The 16,563-nt window shown below is 50.7% G+C and overlaps 1 protein-coding gene and 1 long non-coding RNA gene across 5 annotated transcripts in view; one reads left to right on the forward strand and one right to left on the reverse strand.

Moving 5' to 3' along the window:
- Positions 1–869: 869 nt before the first annotated feature.
- LOC123479428 (uncharacterized) lies at positions 870–4,013 on the reverse strand. 2 transcript variants are annotated; one of them, XR_011651419.1, is made up of 3 exons: positions 3,284–4,013; positions 2,437–2,514; positions 870–2,111 (listed from the first exon to the last, which is right to left on the reverse strand). It is a non-coding gene; the product is annotated as an uncharacterized lncRNA (long non-coding RNA). The 2 variants fall into 2 exon arrangements; XR_006655039.2 differs by having other exon boundaries at positions 870–1,853; positions 1,996–2,514.
- The window catches only part of FLI1 (Fli-1 proto-oncogene, ETS transcription factor), a 116,960-nt gene continuing 102,785 nt past the window's right edge, over positions 2,389–16,563 (forward strand). Inside the window, exon 1 of one of the 3 annotated variants that reach the window (XM_045192760.3) lies at positions 2,389–2,527. Coding sequence is in view for 2 of the 3 variants with exons in the window: in XM_045192761.3 (XP_045048696.1) it covers positions 4,889–4,947 (59 nt within the window). In the remaining variant the exon portion in view is untranslated. Of the gene's footprint in view, positions 2,528–4,600; positions 4,948–16,563 lie in introns of those variants that run through there. The other 2 variants (XM_045192761.3, XM_024557308.4) reach the window with 2 other exon arrangements.

Consider the following 16,563-nt stretch of genomic DNA (forward strand, 5'->3'; position numbering starts at 1 on the left):
TCCCCCACCGACCAGCCTACGGGTTCATCTCCTGCGGCCTTGTGGGGTAGACAAGCCCCCATCCCACCCCACCCCACCCCCACCCAACAAAAAGAGACTGGTAACCCCAGAATATTCACAGAAACCCGCCCAGGGGCAGCATCTGGCCGGCAGGTCTTGAAACGGCATTTCAAGGACACAGATCTCTACTTAGAACTAATGTTTGGGGCGGTTGGGAGGCAGGGCAAATGGAGATTGCAGAGGCTGACGGTGTCCCTCCCCGCCAAGGCCCCCATCTAGACGCCGCTGCCGGGTGAGGGTCCCGGCCCCTGGCTGGTCTCCTCCTCCCGTCCCTGTGCGCTCTCTGGTCAACCTCGGTCTCCCTGGGGGTTTCCTCCTCGACGCCGCGTGGTCTGGAGACCCGGCTCGCGAGGGCTGGGGCTTGGGCGCAGAGACCCTCCCCTCCCAGGCCCGCCCCCGGCCTCCCGCCGCCCGGCCCCCCACGTAGCGTTTGGAACCAGCTCGGCGCTTAGGCAGGAACGAGCGCGGGGAGCGGGCAGGGCGAGCGGAGGCTCTAAATCTTCCCTCAACTGTGAGTAGATGAAGTCTGAGAAACAAATTCAAAGCAGGCGCGCCTGCAAAGCCTTCCTGCAGAAGTATGCTCCAGCATTCAAGCGCATCCAGGGGCGGCTCGGGCTGCCTTGTTTGGCTAAGGTCAGACGAGACTCGAGTTCTCCAATAAAAATAAATCTCAAATTAATTATGGCCTCGAGCTAGGGGCCAGACACTTGAAGCTGCATTTGTGCAGTCTGGAGTTTTGGCGCTCGCTCGCCCATCCCTCCCCCGCATCCCCCCGCCTCCCCCCCCCCCTCCACCATCCCCCTGCCAGCTCTAATACCCGCTGTGGCCGCTAGACGCGAGGGGAGGAGTAGAGGGAGGACAGAGGGGGAGGACCCGCCCTGGTCGCTCGGCCAGGCCGGGCGTCGCTAGGGGTTTCAAGTGACCGGACCGGCCCGGGGTCCGGAGGCACCCCAGGGGCGCAGCTCCGGTTGTCGCGCCCTCTCATCCCCAAGTCGGGCTGGGACCGGAGAAGCCCGGGAAGCCATGTCTGGAAAGTCTTGACCGGGTCAAAAGGGCTGACATTGAGCGAGCCAAGACACGTTTCACCCCGCCGCTCCCCTCCCTGGGGAAGCAGGACTTCCGCATCTGTGAAAATATTGTCACATTCGGGGGGTGCGAGGCAAGTCACCGCACCAACGTCCCGCTGAAAACGCTCCCAATCCAAATGTGTCCTGAGTATTCGCCCCCCACCTTCCCATGCTGTCTATACATGACCCTGGACTTCTTAGAAATGTGAGGTGGGCCTGTTTTGTCCGTGCCCCTCCTCCGCCGTTGGGAGCGTTGGCTTCAACTGTCTGACCGGCTTTGTTGGTTGTGAGCTCCCGGACTTGAAAGCCAGCGCCGCCGGTGGACTGGGCACCGGTGGTAGCCGGCACCGGCTCCTGGGCAGCAGCCCTGCCCAGTCTGGGAAAGGGAGAGGCAGAACAGTCTCTGGTAAGCCAGAGAAGAGGGTGTGTGCAAGTGTGTGGGCTGGGGTAAGCAGTCCCTGGCCAGGCCGGGAGGAGACAGGCCGGGGAGGAAAGAGGAGAGAGAAAGGGAGGAAGGGGAGAGGGAAGACATGGGGTGAGGAGAGAGCCGGGAGGGACTGGGGAGGGCAAGGCTCCCCCGTCCCACCCCCGGGACAGTGTGCATTTGCAGCAGGCCTCACCGCAGGCTGTCCGTCAATTTGTCTCAACGCAAACATTCGAAATATTCTCTTCGGCGGCTCGTGAAAACAGTGCGCGCCGCCAGGATCAAACCATCTTTCCAGATGTCTGGTGGTGACCACATTAAACAGGGCAGACTTGTTTACTGTTGTGTTTGGTTAGGCCTTCCCCCCCTTTGGGATTTAAAAAAAGCAGCCGCGGCGGGAGAGCGGAGCACCAAATCCAGAGTTACATAAGCGGGCACGCTTACCCACCAGCCTGTCAGAAAGGGTAGGGAGGTGGGGTAGGTCTGCTCAGAGTTGGAGGAAGGGACTCTTCCTTCTGGGAAGGGGACCTTGTGGTGGACGGGAGGTCTTCACGAAGGCCCTGGCACATAAGAGAAGGCATGGCACCAGTGCCAGTCGGTGAGTCACAAAGTGGTGACAGTTATGCCTATGCCAGCCAGCTGCTCCCCTCCCCCCGCACCATCTTCGAAATCATGAAATCGCCATAGCTCTGGGTTCATAGGCAGAAACAGAAAGTGCTACTGAGTTCCCTAGCTAAGACAGGACGGCAAGTCCTCGAGTCAGCCTAGTAACATCCTGAGCACTCCCAGTGGGACAGGCAGCTCCTGCTACAATGAGTAGGGGGTCCTAGGGATGCTGAGGTAACTGCCCCCTGGTCAGCAAGGCAAAGACAACCTGTCGCTTACCCAGCTGAATAGAAGGTGGGAAGAGAACTTAGCCAATGTTTCTGCGGCACAGGAACCTTCTCAAGCGCCAGGAGGGGCCTGTGTAGAAGGGGTGAGTGGGGCTGGTGTGGGGTGGCCGTTAATATCCTAAGTGTGTGCCCAGCACCAGGAAGAGGGCCTCCCAAAGGTGGAGGTGGAGTCCTTTCTGCCTGAAAGAGGGGCGGGGTGGCTGGGGGTGCCAGGCTTCTGGTCTTGTCCCAGTGGGAAGCGGTCTCCCGCACCCTCCTGAAAACCCTGTTGTCGTTTGAAGGTCGGCAGAGTCTGGGCTGAAAAGGAAATAATTTGGGGTTTGAAAGGATGTAATTCATTCTTCCTTTCCCTTTAACCTCTTTCCTCTCTGGAAAGCATGTGGAAACTCTGAAGGGAAGAGTGAGGGGCGGATGGCTGGGCTGCGGGGAGGAAAGGGTTAAACCTGATTTCTTTTAATTGAACTCCAGAACTGGTGGCCCCAGGCAAAGGGGGGAACTGACCCCGCTAGCGGTAACCAGATGTGGCGGTCCCAGGGGAGCCCAGAGCAGACCCCTGGATTGAGAAGCAGACAGGAGGTGGGGGGGTCTGCCCGGCCCCCATTCCACCCCTAGCCCCCCCTACTCCCCCATACACACACCGAGTCTCAATTGCTGGCAGGCTGCACCCGCCACTCCAGGTCTGGTCACGTTCAGAGCCTTGTCTGTATTCGAACCCAAAATTGGAGCTGAATTGATGAGACTAATTTCGAGAGGGGGGTGGGGGGAGGGGAGGGAGGGAGGGAGGCGAGAGAGCTCTGGGGCTCAATTGCTCCTGAAGAAATAAAGAATTAATAAGTCACCTTTTTCGCCGCTGTGGACACCCTTTGGAAACTTTTTCCATTTCGATTGACTCGGATCTCCTCTGGATTTTTCCCCCTCCTTCCCCTGGTGGACTCTTAAATAAAAGTGAAAAGGTCCAAAGCGTGGTCTGGAGAGCGTGGACAAGGTAATCTGTTTTGGAGGTCGGGGAGAAGGGAGCCAGGTCGAAAGTGCCCAGGGGTCCCCTCGCTGTGCCCAGACTCCTGGGGCTGCCCCGACGGGATCGGTCGTCCCTACCTGTGGGGAGCCGAGTGCCTCGGGGTGGCGGGGGCCGACCAGGCTGGCAAGCGGAGGCCGGCCTCACGCTGGGTGGGGATATGGTCCAGAGCACGGGCCCCGGGGGCTCACCGGGGAAAAAGTCTGAGTCTGGGCCGCGATGTTGGGTGCTGCGCTCTGGAGACCCGCTGGCCAGCGTGAAGGGAACGTCTCGCCCGCGTGTAGGTGTCCTGGGACCCGGGTGGCATTGCCCAGGCGGCTTCGGTCTAGGTGCCTGGGCTTGGACCATCGGTCGGTATTAGCCGCGAGGGGTTTGACCCTAGAGGGCGCGGTTAGGTGGCCTAGGGTTAGGTCGCTAGTCCCCGCCCTCGGGGGCAGCCCGGAGCTCTCCAGGCGCAGAGGGTCGAAGTGCGCGGCGGGGAGGGCGCCCCTCTGCTAACAATGCGCTGAGCGCGGAGTGCGAGTTCCCCACCTCCCGCGTCCGTCGGAAGACGCCCCGAGTCCGTGTGGCTGTGTGGGTGAGCCACTCCGGGAGTCGGCAGCCACTCGGCACTCCAGTTCGGAGTGGAAAAACTCCCATTGGATGCATTTTGTAATGTTTGGTTTGCTTCGGTCTGCGTCCGGATCTTCCCGGGCAGTAGGCTCCAGCTTATCCCCAGCCGGAGTCTACTCTCCCGTTCCCCATCCCCCCCCCACAAAAAAAGTTTGACTCGGGCTGGAAAAAGCATTAATGAACATATCTGTGGGAAGAAACGGAAAGTGAATGAGTCAGGAGGGCCACCTTCGGCCAGCGGCCCCGGGAAAAGGAAGGAGGCCAAAGGCGTCTGGGTTTGGACTTTGGGGGAAGGTGTCGGGGGGCGGGGGGATGCAGACTGCGGGAATCAGGGCGCGGACCCGGGCATTGTTCCCAGCTCGTTCTTATCTCTCAGGAGCGAGTATCCTGTGTGCGCAGCGCAGGGATGTATCTGGGCATCTCTGCGTATATTTATATAGTGTGTGTGATGCGAAAAGCAGGAGCAGCGGAGCTGGGGGGGGAGTGGACGTGGGGGGAGGGAAGACGGAGGAGAGCAGAGAGAGGAGAGAGCTAGACGAGAGAGAGAGAGAGAGAGAGAGAGAGAGAGAGAGAGAGAGAGAGAGAGAGAGATAGGACTTCCTCCCGATTCGCAAAGTGAAGTCACTTCCCAAAATTAGCTGAAAAAAAAGTTTCATCCGGTTAAACTGTCTCTTTTTCAATCCGCTACAACAACAAACGTGCACAGGGGAGCGCGGGCAGGGCGCTCGCAGGGGGCACGCAGGGAGGGCCCAGGGCGCCGCGGAGGCCGCGCCCGGCTACTACGAAGGGGCTGCGAGGTCAGGCTGTAACCGGGTCAATGTGTGGAATATTGGGGGGCTCGGCTGCAGACTTGGCCAAATGGACGGGACTATTAAGGTAAGAGACCAGGCGGTGGGCGCGGAGCGGCGGGGCCGACCCGGGCGGCGGGGCGGCGGGGCGGCGGGGCGGCGGGCGCCGGGGTCCCGGAAGACGTGGCCACTCTCCGTTGCTTCCGCGCCCGGCTTCGCTCCGTCTCCTCCCGCGCGCGGGTGGCGAGTCGCACTAGCGGGGGTTCCCCCTCCAGGCTCCCCCGCGGGATCTCCCCCGCACCCCTAGCCCCAAAGCGGAGCCCGGCCCCCTCCCTCCGCGCTGCCACCCGACTGCGGGAGACGGTGGTTTGAATCCCGGGGGTGGGGGCGGGGGGGGTCCCGGGCGCGGATCAGAGACGGGGCCGATTTCTCGGGTCGATCACTCCCACCGGCAAGCAGAGCTCCCTGGCCCGGCGCTGGGTACCCATCTGCGGCCGGCTTCCCCCTCACCCGAGGCTGGAGGCGGTGGGGGCGGAAGCCGCCGCCGCCACCAGCTCTGGTTCCTGCCTGGTGGGCCCTGAGGTGGGCAAGTGGATTGGTTGCAGGAGGATCGGGGTGCAAGCGAATGTTTCTGGGCTCTGTCTGCGCGGGCTCCTCCAGATGGAAGCCCTGTTTACATGTCAGCGCGGGCTGGTTTCCCTTCCTCTCGGTATTTCTGTTGCCGGTTCTCCACGCTCGGAGCCTGCGGCTCCCGGGACTAACGGGCCGACCTCGCCGCTTCCCCCGCTGGGGCAAGACGTCTCTGCAGCCTGGGTCCGCGCCGCGCCCCGCGCCCCGCTTCCGCACACCACCTCCGGGTGGGCATCTGCTCCGGAGAAGGGCTCCCGGGTCGTCTCAAACAAGGTCCCGTGCCCTTCAGAGCCGCTTCCCCTAAGGTGGCCAGCCAAACTCCGTCGCCACCCCCTACGCTTACCCCACACCCCCAGCCTGGGTTAAGTCGCAAAGTGCAGCCCAGAGGGACGGCTGAGGGTCTGGGTGTCCTGTCCGACCTCAGAGGGTTGACTGCCTCCTCCCTCTAGAAGGGGAAGTGGGGCTAGGCGCAGAGAGAAGGGACACCCCCTAACGGGACTGGCCTTAGAGGAGCGAGGGGAATGAATGGGACCTGGAGTCCGCTGGGCTGCGAGGCGGTTGTGTAACACCAAGCAGGAGCCTGTCTGGAAAAACTATTAGGCTGGTGAGGTGAGCGCTGGCAGAGCCCGCCGTTCCCCCAGAACCCGAAAGAATCGACTTCGGGCTCAGGGCTGAGTAAGAGAAAGCTAAGATGTTGGGCTTGGAGAATTCAAGAGATTTTTATCATTTGGGTGGAGTAGTGGTTTTTAAAGTTTTTTTTCTTTCTAAAAGATTGAAAGATGCTGACTTAGGTCAAAGGCACCCACAGAAGGAACTTGAAAATCTGGAGATGAGACAACTGAGTGTGATGGTTAAAGGGTGCCTGTGTAGTCTGGGTTCCTCAAGGTTAAAGTGGGTGGGCGAGGAGTGGGGGGGGGCCTTCCTATAGGAAGGGCGAGGTGGCACTGGACATGGGACACTCGTTGCTCTTCCTGTTGGCGTGTGCATGCAAGTGCCTCTGTGTATCGGGGTTAGCAATAAGACTCCCTGCTCTGGAAAACTCCCCCCTGCTAAGACACTCACCACTTACCCAGAGGCGCCCTCCCGATCCGGAAGAATGGTAACATGGCTCTGGGGGCTTGATGTAGACACTTTAAGGAGAAGTGAAGCAATTTCTTCTCCACGATGCTCAGACCTCTAACACAGGCCCAGAGCAGAGGGAGGAAGCTGTGGTCTGTACCCAGGATGTGCTAATCTCTTTAGATACACACACGGGGATTGGCATGGTGGGCAGTGAGAACAGGCTTAGCCCGAGACCCCGGTGCTTCACGCCAAGGATGGAGTGAAAGTCTTTTTTTTTTTCATGTGGGTGGTGGGATTCTGCGAGTCCCTCCAAAGCCCCCACAGGAGCACCCTGGTCTCTTACCTAGGTGACCTGGCTGTGCAGACCCACCCACGGATCAGTGGCTCCTCAAGCCATTTTCAGTCCCTGAAGTTCTGAAGGACCGAGTTGGGTTGAGTGTATATTTTGGTAATTAAATTGTTGAAAGCCGCAGTTTCCTGTTCACACGTGACCTTTGGATATTGAGGTTCCTGGCCCCCACTTCCACAATGATTTAAACACTTGGAGAGGAGAGTGGGCAAAACGAGGTCGGCTAACTTCTGGTCTCTGTGTGAGAATGTACAGTTCGTTAAATCTGTCTGAGCTTCAGAATCTTTGCAAAAGTGAAACAGTGGAACTACATTAGCTCTACAATAGTATCCTTTCCAACCCTCTATTCTTAAAATATTATAGTCATGTGTTCGTAGGAGAACATATACTGACATGTCTGTGGAACCAAATTCTATACTGGCGCAGGTCTGAGAGCTGTGTAGATCACATGTAATCTGCAGACACAAATCCAGAATGGGTGTTCCCAGGTTGAATGGCCTTGAAAAACCATCTTTGAGTAATTCTGAGATGTGATTTTTATGCACCTGCATAGTTCTTCTTCAAATAGAAGGTATGTCTCTCTTTCAAAATGCCTGTCAGTCTCAGCTCTGAGGAGGTGTTTAGTTCAGGATGCCAGAGAAATCTGCGGTTCTTTGCAGAAGCCCTTTATTTTGTGCGCAATCCCATCTGATTCCAAAATCTCAATCTTACTTGCCCTTCTCATAAGAAGCCCTTCTGTGTCGTGTCTTCTCATTTCCAAGAACATCTGCTGGGAAGGCTCTGAGCATCCTGGTGGGAGCACCAACGTTGGCAGGTGCTGTTCCACTCTTTTTCTGCCACAGGCAGTTAACCTGCACTATTGAACACCACCCTCCCCGCCCCGCTCCCCACATTGATATTATCAGTGTCGAAAAGCACATGATACTGTTTGCTGCTCTAAGAAATGACCTGGTTTCAAAAATTGCATCTTAGCTCTAAGCAGCCTTCAGTCGAGTCTGATTGTTTCATCTGTGGAAGCTTGATTCAGGGCCCGCGGTGTCATCAATGGTGGCGACACAGTCAGAGAAGACGCAGACGTGCTGAATGAAATAGGGAAACAGGGAGCAGACTTGGAGTCAGGAATCCCGGGTTCATTCTCAGCTCTGCTGCTTAGTTGCTGGTGGCTCTACAGCAAGGCGAGTAGCTCCTTGAGTCTCAGTTTCCTCCTCTATGAATCGGGGCCTCAGTACCTTCCCGACATAAGTCACAGTAAGGCTCACATAAAGGCTGTGCCTTAGCTGCCTGCACATTGGTTGAATTTCTCCTTGGGGAGAGGTCGTCTGGAGTTTGGTTGGTTAGAAAAGTAGATTGTAGGTCTGGATTTACCATAATACCTGTTTCATGAATTTAACAAATATTAACTATGTGTTTCTTGTGTTCGAGGCTCAAAACTCATGCTTTATGTGTTGAGAATAAAACAGGGAATTTATACTCCAGTGGGGATGACAGACACGTAAATAATTCTACGTCCAGAGGTAGCATATCTTCTGAGGAACAGTAGAGCAGGTTAGGGGATAAGAAGTGATGCGGCGCCCTCACCGGCGTGGCTCCATGGGTTGGGTGTCCTCCTGCAAAGCAAAAGGTCACCGGTTCCAGTGAAGGTTCAGTCCTGGTTGGTTGGGGTGCGTAGGAGAGGCACCAGTGAGGGATGTTTCTGTCTCGCATCAATGTTTCTCTCCATCTCTTTCTCCCTCCCTTCCTCTCTCTCTAAAAATAAATAAATAAAATCTTTTTAAAAAAGTGATGTAGCTGTATCAGCCAGGATGGTCAGGGAAGATGCTTTTAGCAAAGTCCAATTGAGCAGGCCTATTCAGTTTCCAGCCTTTGCCTCAGGAAAGTATAGCAACACAGAACCAGCAAGTGATGAGAGAGTAAATGGGAAAGAAAGGTTGAGATTGCAGCTGGGCTCTGCAAACCAGCAGAGTTTTGGTGCCAGACATGTCCGGGAGGGTATTGCTGATGGGGCAGTGCTTGTGCAGGGGGGCAAGTTCAGGATGGTGCCGTACCTTGAGGAAAGCAGCAGAGGAAAGAATGCTTGGGAACAGAGACTTTACTTCTGTCCTCAAAAAGGGACACTGCTTCACTGTGGAGAGTGAACACCCATGCACATCTTTTTACCTTCATGTCACCTCCATTCATTTATCTGTCTCCCTGACCACGTAGAACAGCTTCTTCCCCCACCTCGATGATTACCAAATGGCAAATTGGTGATGTTTTGGTTTATTTTTGTGAACAATTTCTACAAAAAGGCTTCCTCCTACTTCTGTTGCTATTCAGGTTTAAGTTTACAAGGTTTGCAAATTTAGAGATTATTTAGCTCAATATTCTCATGTTATGGGTGGGAACACTAAGGCCCAGAGGTGTTTAATGAATTACTCAAGGTCACACAGATAACTGGGTCAGGGTGAGAATTCAGGGCTCCTGACCCTCAGACTAATGTTCCTTCCACCATACCATGAAGATGTCATTTGCTTTCGTTACATTATTATGAATGACGGAATCCTGGAGGCCGAGTGAGTGTGTGTGTGTGTGTGTGTGTGTGTGTGTGTGAGAGAGAGAGAGACAGAGAGACAGAGAGACAGACAGAGACAGAAAGAGACTGACAAGGCTTTTAAAAACTCATGGAGAATTTGACACTTTGGAATAAAGACACTTCTATTATTCAATGAAAAATATATTACTACTGTCTTGCATCATTTCCATACTTGAAAAACTTCCAGATTTTCAGCATAACTGTTTTCTAAAATAAATCCTTCTTTTCTTGTAGACAGACAAGGTCCATTACCAGAAGACAACAAAAAATATAGTATTTTACCTAAATAGCCAATAGGCCCCGTTACAGACCAGGGGCAGGTGGGCTGAATTTTTATGTCAATTCTGTTAATAATTGACTGTCTGACAATATAATATAATACAGTCAGATGCATTAGAACATATCTTATGGACTCATCTTGCAGGCTGGGCAGTAAGGAGGTCTTGAATAACAACCACATTAACTAAGAGTTAGGATTTCAGGGTCTTGTGTTTGGAGTCAACCAGTTAACTTGGCATTGGTTTAAAAACTTGGTTGGTTTTAAACAAGCCTGTATTCTAGAAATGTAACATTAGTCTTACGTTAATGTGGCGCTGTCCCAGAAAAAATGGGGAAAATTTTGTGATGATGACGACTAGGCAGGATTTCTAATGGACTGAGGCTTGTGTCCTACCTCAGACTTCAAAAGCTATGCCTGGACTGTAAGTCAGCACTCAGGCCGTGGGCAAAGCCCTAGTCTCTATGGAAGAAGACTCACTCCATCTGAAGCTTGATAGACGGATTTTCACGTTAGCAACCAACGATCTAGGGTTAGAATCGAAAAGCTGCTCTTTTCATTCGTTTTAGACAACCAGCTACATTACAAAGGTATAGAATAACGTTTTGGTTTGGTTTGGTTTGGCTTTGAATAACATGACTTTCTATTTTTGGTTGGTACTGAAAACAGCCTCTGTAAGTCTATTTTTTTGCTTGTTGTATTGTGACAAATGGAGAAGGTTAAAGGACACTGGCCACTATGTACGCGCACATACACACACAATCTCACAAAATCTTCAGCCAACCATAGTAACTTTTTTTGTAGCCTCAGGGCTGTGCAGGTGCCTTTTCCTCTGCAGAAGACCACACCCTGTTTCATTTTCTGTTGCTCTTATGATTTGTATCTACATATTTGTAGCCCATTCATGTGTCAATGCATCAGTAGGATGGGATTCCTAAGCGATGTCATTCTAATGCCAGAGAGACCCAACATCAGCAGCCTGTGGGCTTTGAGACGTTTCCCCAGAGGCAGTGAATGGGGTTTGGCTATCCTCACTTTGTCACCCTTAGGGCCAATATTTTGGGATTTTGACAGAATTGGACAGTCTGCAGAATGACCCTTTTCTATGCAAAGCTAGCTGGCCTCACGGGGACTCTGTAGCCTCATCGGTGCCATGAACTGATGTCAGCCATAGTAGTACAAGTCAGTAACCATGCAAGTTAGGAAGGTCTATTGCCTGACTCTTACGCAGGCGCTAACTGGGTGACTAAGTGCTGTCCACATACAATGTGGGTGGCAAAAGGGCTGCTGTCCTGGAGACCTAGTAGGAGGATAAGCCAGGTATGTGTGCATAGTGGAATGCAGTAAGTGTTACATTAGCCTGGAGAAAGGGAAGAGCAATTTCAAATGGACAGACAGACAAAGACCTGATGACAATAGTCATTTACAAAGGACCTTCATATACACTCTTGCATTTAATCCTCACAATAGCACTATGGAACGTAGTATTGTCACATGACTGTTTTATATGGGGGAAATTAAAGTTCAGACAGGCCAGGTAACTCGCCAAGTGTTTCTGATTCCAGAATACTTGCTTTTCCCTCTCCCCCCACATAATCCACACGGCTTCTTGGCATCGGCGGATAAGTGGACCTGGACTGTGGCTTTGAAGGAGGGTAGGACTTGTGTAGGAAGAGACGGTTCAAGTTCTTTCTAGGAAAATAAAATACTTTGATGTGTGTTTGGGGGCAGGGAGGTGCATATAAAGGAGAAGGTAGAAGTGGGAAGATTGGATGGAATTAGATTTTGGAGGACTTTAAATACCATAACAAAGAATCTGGGTTTTATAAAATACAGGGGTCGGTGAAAGTGGGTTTACGGTTATTCATATGGTGAATAATGCAATAATTAATAAGTAATATTGAATACAAAAATAAACCGTGTTTCTCATACTCACAACTGTAAACCTACTCTTGCCCAGCCCTGTGTATAGAAAGGAAGAATCACAGATTTCTAATTGATGGGTGATCTGCAGGGCTATACAAGTCTCTTAGGAACTGAATCCTTCCTATTAACACCATCCTTCTTACAAAATGGGAATGGGAGTGGTCCCATCCCTTATCAGAGGCCACAAGAAATGAGTGGCAGGCAGAATTAAACGACCAGTGATAGGTTCAGGCAACCAGACCATGCTATCAGCTGTCTTTAAAGATATGTTTATGGAATATGGAGACAGGGGAGGGAAGAGCAACCCTACTTCACCAGATCCCATAAAAATGTGATTATCCCTTTAGTCCTTTAAATGTCTTCCTTTGCAGTGTTCTGGAGATTTCAGCACAAGCTGACTTTTCAACTGGGCCATCCCTCCTGGGCTATCCCTCCTGGGCTACAACTGTAGTTCCTTTGGAGAATGAGTCAGCAGATAGTCGTTGAGAAGAGACAAAAGGAAAGGTTGTTTCCCTGAGATTCAAATCACAGTTCTGTGGAAATCCAGACAGATCTGACATACTTTCATAGGCTGGCTGGGTCCATCACCTCACACAGAAACGCTGATATTTCACCTAAGCAAACCAATAGCTGGGCAAGTTGTTACCATCATCAAGTAGGACCAGAGATGAAGTGTTCAGATGCGTTGTCAGGCAACTCGTTAACTTTATAGCAGCTTCCAAATTGCCGATACCTTCAAAAATGAACCAAAATATACTGAAATATTTCAGAGAGTTCCCATCTTTGGAGAACAATGTGCCTGCCCTTTAATTCAGGATCAAAAGCCCAGAGCACGTAACTTCTCAAGCCAGCTCCAAGAAAGTGCATGCTTGAAAACTGAAATGCCTTCTCAGTGGCAGGCCTGTTTGCCTGAACGGTGCCATGGACCCAAGGTAATGAAAGACCTTATGTCACATCTCAGCCCACACATGCGAGAGGCCGGAATTACAGGTGCCGTGGGAGCTGTCACCCTGCACTTCTAGACGTGCGTGGGTTTCATATGTCTACTGAAACCTAACAGTTCAGTAGCAGAGTGTTAGGGCTGAATACCTGGGTGTTTGCCGATTTTAAGTGCGAGGGAGAAAGTCTAAGGATAAAGAAATGTATACTATTGTTCAAATAGCAGAAATTTGAAAGCAGGTTTTAATATTATAAAAGTACTCAGCTTGCAAGTTATGTTTAAGTGAATACCATTACGCTCTATATAAATACATACATTTAAGTTTTAAATTCTTACATCTGAAGAGTCATTTTGTCTTAGACATGTATCACTTAATTCATGCTCATTCATTCATTCGTTCAACCAAAACTCGAGTAATCCTGCCAGCCACAGCGCTCGACAGAACTCCACGTAAATGAACGAGTACAAGATGCTCATATTTCTGTCCCTTCCAGGCTTCCAGAGGGCAGAGGTTTCTCTGCGTTCTGATTTTAAGCTCTGACAACTGGCAGTTCCTAAAGAAGCAATATTCACTGGCAGATCTTTTTCGTGGCTTTCTATTATATGGAAATTTAAGCGCATTTCCCCAAAGGTAACACCCAGCTTATAATTTCCTCTGTCCCTTCACTCCTGATGACTGTAGTTCATTGTATGGATATCTTTTGAAAACCGAGGAGTGCCTGGGGAAGTTCTTTTTGTTATTATTCTCCCTTCCTCAGCTTCAGCTCCTCTATTCATACAGTAACACAGAGAAAAACACTCTAAATGAAGTACAAAGATAAATGAGCCAATGTCTTAATGCACAAAGACTACTTATAAGTCAATAATAAACGATAGACTACCTCACAGAAAAATACACAAAAATGCTATGCACACACCATGCTAGAAAAAGAAATGCAAATGGCCAAAAAGAAAGGCAAATAAAAAGACTCTCAAGTATGTGCATACAGATACTTAAACGAAAATAATGAAACGTGAACATTTTTCACCTGTGAGGATAGCGAACCTTAGAACAGCTTAATCATGCCTCATGTTGGAGAGAGTAAGGGGACACGTCCCTCTCTTACCCAACTGCTGGGAACATAACTTGGTACAATCATCCCAGAGAGCAATTTGGAAATATCTGCCAAGATGTTCAATATTGAGACAAATTTGATGATAATTTCAATTCTAAAAAATTTATCTTATAGACATGGTCATACAGATACCGCAGATATAGGTACAAGATGTTTATTACAGTGTTGCTTGTAATGTCAAGAATTGCAAAGGCGCCCTGGCTGGTGTGGCTCAGTGGATTGAGCGCCAGACTGCGAGGCAGGGGGTTGCTGGTTCGATTCCCAGTCGGGGCACATGCCTGGATTGCGGGCCAGGTCCCCCATTGGGGGGCATGTGAGAGGCAACCACACATTGATGTTTCTCTCCCTCGCTTTCTCTCTCCCTTCCCCTCTCTCTAAAAATAAATAAATAAAATCTTTAAAAAAATAAAAAAGAATTGCAAAGGCTCTAAATGTCCATCAGTAGGGGACTGGACAACTCAGGGAAGCTTCATGCAACTGGTACATGGAATGAAATCAATTGTCTGTATACCCTGATCTAGAAAGTCCTCCACGACATACTATCACACAGAAGAAAGCAAGTTACAAAATGTGTGCTCTCATTCTGTAAAAACAACATGAAGACACACACATGATTATTAAGTATAGATAATTTCTGGAAGGATAGACAAGATGCTATTAACAGCGGTTGGCTGCTTCTGAGCAAGGAGAAGTAGATTTTTACTTTTCACACTATAAACATATGTAGCATTTGATTTTTTTAAAAAATCGCTAGTATATATTTTATCATTTTAAACACCGATGGGAAAAATAAAGAGGGAGTATTAGAAATAGACTAGTAATCACTGGACTGGCCACCATCATTCTAGCCCCAACGTGCTCATCCGAAACATTTGGATCCCATTTTGCAGTCAAAATGGAGAAAAAGTGTCCGGCCTAGACTCTGGAGACCTGAATTGTAGCCCAAACCCCTCCCCCCACCAGTGAGATATGGGGTCTTAGGCAAGTCCCTTCACTCCTTCAGTATTCGTGTAACATTTCTCGTGTTAAAGGTTTTCTCGTGTATAAAATGAAGGCATGATTTCAAAACTTTCTTTCATCCCTCATGTTTATAGGACTCTGACCCCAAGCAGGCTTTAAAGCATTTTTTATTTGGCGGCATGGAAGGGTGAACCTCTCCCAGAAACTCTCTCTGAGCCCACGTGGCTCTCCACAACCAGGGGCCTGAATTGTAGAGGGACCTTTCCAGGCCAGGGGAAGGCTGGGGCGCTGGGAGGTGCTTTGTGGGTTTCTTTGAGCTGGTTGTTGTTATTACCAAGTGACACTGGAGCTGCGCTAATCCCTCTGCATGCCTGCCAGCCAGGAATCAGTCCTGCCTCTGCTTTGGGTCTTATACTCTTTTCCAAAATTCAGTCTCATTTAAAACCCAAAACACATTTGGCCCCAAGATCCTTTCCCCTGGATTTTAAAAATCCTGTTTAATTGAAGGGAAATTGAATTTGTCTGGTTTTGATTCATTTACACTTAACTTAAAAAACAACAACAATATTTTGAGGTCCAAGAAAAGTTTTGAGCCTCTTAATGAGTTTCTGGAAGGCCTTTCTTCTTCTTCTTAAAACAGGAAGTGGCGCTGCGCTAGGGGCACACACAGTCAACCCCGAAAGGCCCAATTCAGCCTGAAACCTCATCACCCACCATTTTGCATGAGCACCAGTGGCCCTAGCAAAAGGCCTTTCCATCCTGACTCCTCACCTAAGAGCGAGAGATCCCCTCACCTTCCACCTAAGGGAGAATAACAACGAGGAGGAGCAAGCAGAGTCACGAGAGGGAAGAGAATAAGCTATTTATCTCTCTCTTCCTACGTGCCAATACTGTTCTGACCTTTGCAGACCTACTCATAGTCGATCCCCGGGACAAGGAGAGGGGAAGTAGCTCACTCAAGTTCCTTCAGGTAGAAAGTGGAAACGCAATGATTTGAGCGTACTCCCGTTTGCCTCCAGCGTTCTTAGAGCTTAGCCACTGTGACGCGTTGCCAGATGGACACACCACACATGCGTGCGGTTAGGCTGCACACCAACCCATCCACTGAGGACCATGTACGCTCTGTTGCTGTGTGTTTTGCCCCCTGGTCTAACTGCTCCCCCCCACCCCGACAGTCTGCGCTGCTCAGATTCTTGCCGGCGCCCAGCCTCCTCCAGCCTTTACGGCCTTGGCCCTGTGTTTCCCAGGTAGGAGAGGCTGCCTGACTTGTTAACAGGTGCACTGAACAGCAGGCAGGGGGGGATGAAGCCAGCGGGTTCTGTTTAATGGTAATGAGCTAACAAGATGGTAAAAAGAACACTGTCTGGAGCTCAGAGAACAGTAGGTCTCTGACTTGACAACACTGCCTTCTCTACCTCCTACCTCTTCTCTCTTTTTCTCTCTTCCCCTGACTCCTGTTCTATTTTCATTCTCTTTCCTTCAGACACACACACACACACACACACACAGTACACATGTTTAAAAAAACAGATGGGGGAGTTTTAAAAAAACACAAAGAAGGGAATGTTTTGCAAGGTTAAAAGGAAACCATCGAGGAAGGCTAACTTCAGGCTCCAGTTTCTCCTGAATAGCGCTTGTTATTTCAAGGCTGATTGACTTATAACTGCATCCACAGCCACCTCACATCAGTTCCTTTTATCAGCCCCAGTGAGACTTCCTGTGCACTGGCAGCTTCCTGACGTGTTTCCTTTTTCCTTTGGCAGAACAAAGAAAACCATAGCTCCAAGGATCCTTGGGACCAAACATAATTTAGCACTGAAGAACCTATTATTTTAACATTTTCATTCTCAATGCATAGGGCCAAGTGCTTGCC

The sequence above is a fragment of the Desmodus rotundus genome, chromosome 7 (assembly GCF_022682495.2).
Source record: "Desmodus rotundus isolate HL8 chromosome 7, HLdesRot8A.1, whole genome shotgun sequence".
Classification (NCBI taxonomy): Eukaryota; Metazoa; Chordata; class Mammalia; order Chiroptera; family Phyllostomidae; genus Desmodus; species Desmodus rotundus.